The sequence below is a fragment of the Eutrigla gurnardus genome, assembly GCF_963514095.1.
Source record: "Eutrigla gurnardus genome assembly, chromosome: 7".
Lineage (NCBI taxonomy): Eukaryota > Metazoa > Chordata > Actinopteri > Perciformes > Triglidae > Eutrigla > Eutrigla gurnardus.
Genome location: NC_139921.1, coordinates 10783193 through 10787455, shown reverse-complemented (window position 1 = coordinate 10787455; position 4263 = coordinate 10783193). Strand labels below are relative to the sequence as shown.

Genomic DNA, 4263 nt, shown 5'->3' with positions numbered 1-4263 from the left:
TTGCATTTTTGGTCCAAACAACTTAAACTTAAACCCAAACCTTAAAAAGGCACATAGCAAGATGTTCCAAGTTGGTCTGACGAACAGATTGAGAGAGATATACGTTCCACCACACAGACAGACAGGCAGACTGACAGAGACACACATGCACACACACACAAACATTCCTTGAATTAATAGATAGATGGCAAGGCGTTGATAAATAAGGCCTGGGGATGGCAAACATGATAACCAACCATCTATCAGAGACAGCGCACATTAATCAACATTTCAGGTTTTACATCAATATAAATGTGCCAGAGTTAGCTGCTGAGCTCATTCTCATCCGTAGTCCCTGTGATACATTGCAAGCTCTGCCAGAATAGTTACCCTATGTGAAGCATGACAGCGCAGCAAGGTCTCATATCAACTGCAATATGATGATATGCACCCCAGCCTTGTAAATTCACACTATAATCTGGAGGCATTTGGGCATACCACATTTGAACATTTGAATCAACCCTGTGTTAAAAAAAGGGGGATAAAATTAGCAACAGAATATAGCCTATTCACAATGACAAACATACAATGCCTATACATTTAAAAAGTGGTATGCTAACCTTGGATCCTGTGTGCATTCCAGGACTGCACCATCCGGTCAAGTCCAATCTGAGCCACCTGACAGGTAAGCGTGGACACACAATACCGTGTCAAGTTGTCCTTCATGTTGAGTTCCTCCTGGTCTACAAGGTGGATGAGAGCCCTTTTCAATGGGTAGTTTACCCTGTTATTAACCTCTGGCCACATCCTTTCAACGATATGATTCTGTCATGTCAAAAGAGTAAAAACAAAATGTTAAATTTAATTTCAATAATGACAATTACTATCTGCACCTAATCGTAATCACTGAATAAAAATCAATTTTCTAGAAACAAAGATCAAGAACCCAATTAGTTTGGTGATTTTTCATGCATGGGAAGTAGGATTTCCACAGAAGCAGAAGAAGAAGAAGAAGAAGAAGAAGAACTGGAGATAACAATAAGGCCGGGACCCTATTGCTTAGGCTGCCTGGCCCCTAATAACCATTAACCATTACAAATGAGAAATTTTCTTCCTGAAATTTGGCTTTGTATTTTTACATCTATTGTGGCATCAGCGTGACAAATAATGCATGTCTTTGACTGGTGAGGAAATAGCCAGCAGTCTTCCAGAGAAGAACAGTTTACTTGAGTTTATTCAGATCCCTATTAGCTGCAGCAATGAAGCTATTCTTACTGGGGTCTGACCATACCATGCTGACAGAGAAATCAATATTATCAGCTAGCAGCTGAGTGATTAAGGGAAAGAGGACAATAAGCCAACTGACACGTGTTGAAGATGTTTGCAGGTATGGCTCCCTTGCCGTGTTATTTCTGTAGCCTGCCAATTTCTCCTGCATGAAAAGAGTCAAGAAAAGCTCTCTTCCGTGGTCCACTCGTATTTGGTCCCACATTCCGTGTTGTAGGACAGCACTTCTGCAAAACAGCAATACAAAAGTGTTACAGTTATACACAATTTCATATTTGTGTTTACATAAGCATTGTTGAAGCCAATTTTCACTCTTGGTTAATGTAGTGATTTGGTTAATCAATTACTTAGTTACTGACAGCATTGTGTAACTGTCACCATTTTTATTTGTTTGTTTGTTTCTTCCCAGATAAGGAGTGGTAAAACCACAGCTATGATAAGCCAATGTGTTTTACTTAAAGCAACACCAAGGAACTTTTAACTGGTTATGAACCAGTTTCTGTTTAATACTGATGCTTCTATATGCCCTGCACCAGCAAACGAGAGCATCCGTGAAAAGACTGGTTATTTCTATATAGAGAGAGCAGAACTGGTAATGCCTCTGAGAGAGTGCTGTAATGGTAATGCAATAGAGATTGAACTGAACACGGATATGCGTGGAATCAGAGTCAGAGAGATACAATGTTATAACTATTTTCTGATGATTTCATGCTCTTAAGCATAAATAAACAACTCCAAACCTTCGCACAGCCCTGTGGGAAGCTGCTGCATTGAATGCAGTCCAACATTTAACAAGAAAAATATTTTTTACAGCACGCAGCAGCGGCACTTGTGTGCACGCATGAAAATTGTTGTTGGGGCTTTAAAAAATGCCTAACAGTTAAACAATATCTACTGTTTGCAACTACATTATGGAACATAGAGCACAGAAAGTTACCTGTACACCTCTTGATATATTGTCAGGTTGTTTTTCACAGGCATAGTGGAATGGCTGACAATTTTACTGGAGAAACCATCAACAGAAAGGACATGGGTCACCCCGAACATCACCAGTTTTTCGTTCTGATCTATGTGCAGTTTGTGACCTATGTACTCGGCACTGTATGGCACTGGATTTAAGTTCCTTGATCTCTGAGTAATTAAGCAAAAAACGACATATAAGAAAAAAAAGTTAGGGCATTTTCACAATGACCTACACTACAAGAATCCTATTAGCGTTTCATAACACCTACCTGATGACGATCTGCATGATATGGCTGGTTAATATGTCTGAGGACACTACCAACGTGCCCCTCTGATGCTCTGATTCCTTTTGAGGACAGGTAGCCCGTCATCATTCTTCTTCCGTATGATGGTCCAGTCTGAAATTGAAGATGAACATGCATTCCTTTTTTGTATTCCTATTACAAACCAATTATAATACACACATTATCTTCTTTTGGACAGATTTCTATCCAAAGGTTATTGCAAGCATTTAAGGCACATTTCTCAAGGAGTCACGTGAGCATGCTAAGGAACATGGCCACCTAGAACGGAGCTCCAAACAGAACAACCCTAAACCTCGAAATATGATTGTGTAGAGTGTACTCTAAAGTGATAAAAGTGTGATTTAGAACTTTCCTGTGGCACGGTGTAACAAATATAAGTTTTAGATGGCAACGGGGCAAAGTCATCGGCCCCCTAGAATGCTGCAGTCTTTTTTCTGAAGGCCTCAGACAGCTCTCTCCATCTAACCGTGGTGTTCACTCTCACTTCAACAGTCAGGAGCACAGCACACCAAACTAAATGTCTGAGGTATAAATAAGGCAAGTCTCCTTCAGAAAGCTGAGTAACAATGTTCAGGTCATGTGAAACTGACCAGGTCAAAGGTCAAAGGAAATTTTCTGAGGCAACCGTGGAGGAAATGTTCTGATTTGACTCTGATTCTGTGTGCTCGTTGTGGCCTTCAGTATTATTGAGCTCTCTGCTGCTCCCTCTCTGTTCTCATTTGCTCTGAGCTTGGTTTTGTCAGCTTATGACGTGGAATAATGCATTCTTCATTTAGGCTTGTGTGATTGCTACAGTGCATGGATCTGTGAGGAACACATCAGTAACAAGAGAAAGCACTGTCGTTTTTCTGGTATGCAGCCTTTCTATTAATTGGTGGTGAACACCATTTTTTTTTACATGTAAAAACGCCAATGGTCACTACCTGCATGTACACTGCGGTTACTCCATTTCATCTAACCGCCTACTGTCGTCCTCGTCTTCGTCTTCTTCTTCTTCTTCTTCTTCTGCTTTAAGGCGGGTTTTTTCACATTCTGTCATGCGCAAAAGCAATCCGCCAAAAAAAGTTTGCGCTTTGAGCGAGGCCCACCGTCCTCTTCCCCTCCAGGTTTCCCGGCTGTGCAGGATCGACTGAACAAAAGGGAAGTACAGTATAACTTGACAAACTGAATAAGCCTAATCGTCTGATAAAATGGAGATATATGTGCTGTACAGAGGGAACAAGAGAATAACACTTAAAATGGATGATATGCGTGTTGACAGGATCGCCCGCATTTTCCAGGTAATTAATTCAAACTTGCTAGCTTAACTTCGCCTGTCTGTACCGTTTTGAGAAAAAGACACCGAACATAAGAAATAATGCAAGTGCAATAGTGCACATGAAAAGATATTATTGATACTTTTTGCAATGTAGTTGCAAAATATTAACTTTTTTTTATTTATTTTTTTATTTTGTTCTAGGTCAGCATGGCTAGCCTGTATATCACTGATGCGGCCAACGTTGCAGTTTTTCCAATTGAGAGTGGGTGTTTCAGCTCCCTGGACCTGTGTGACCATGGTCATTATGAAGTTCATGGAGAAGTTGAGGACACTCTAGGGACCCCGACAGCCCCAGCCCCAGCTCCAACACGGCAATTTGCCTTTCACAGTATTCAGCCTGTGACTACTGCAAACATGAGCATGCTGTCGAGATCAGTGAGCACGCCTCAGTCATTTCAAAGGTAGGGAGGC

At 41.0% G+C, this 4263-nt stretch overlaps 1 protein-coding gene across 1 annotated transcript; it reads right to left on the bottom strand.

The window, feature by feature from the left end:
* Positions 1-594: 594 nt before the first annotated feature.
* Positions 595-3573, bottom strand: LOC311015835 (uncharacterized protein; the record flags this gene model as incomplete). Its single annotated transcript, XM_084013276.1, has 6 exons — positions 595-804; positions 1346-1493; positions 2204-2397; positions 2499-2627; positions 3001-3017; positions 3501-3573. 6 exons carry the CDS (start codon positions 3571-3573, stop codon positions 595-597), a joined length of 771 nt encoding a protein of 256 aa, XP_083869402.1.
* Between the last annotated feature and the right edge of the window lie 690 nt (positions 3574-4263).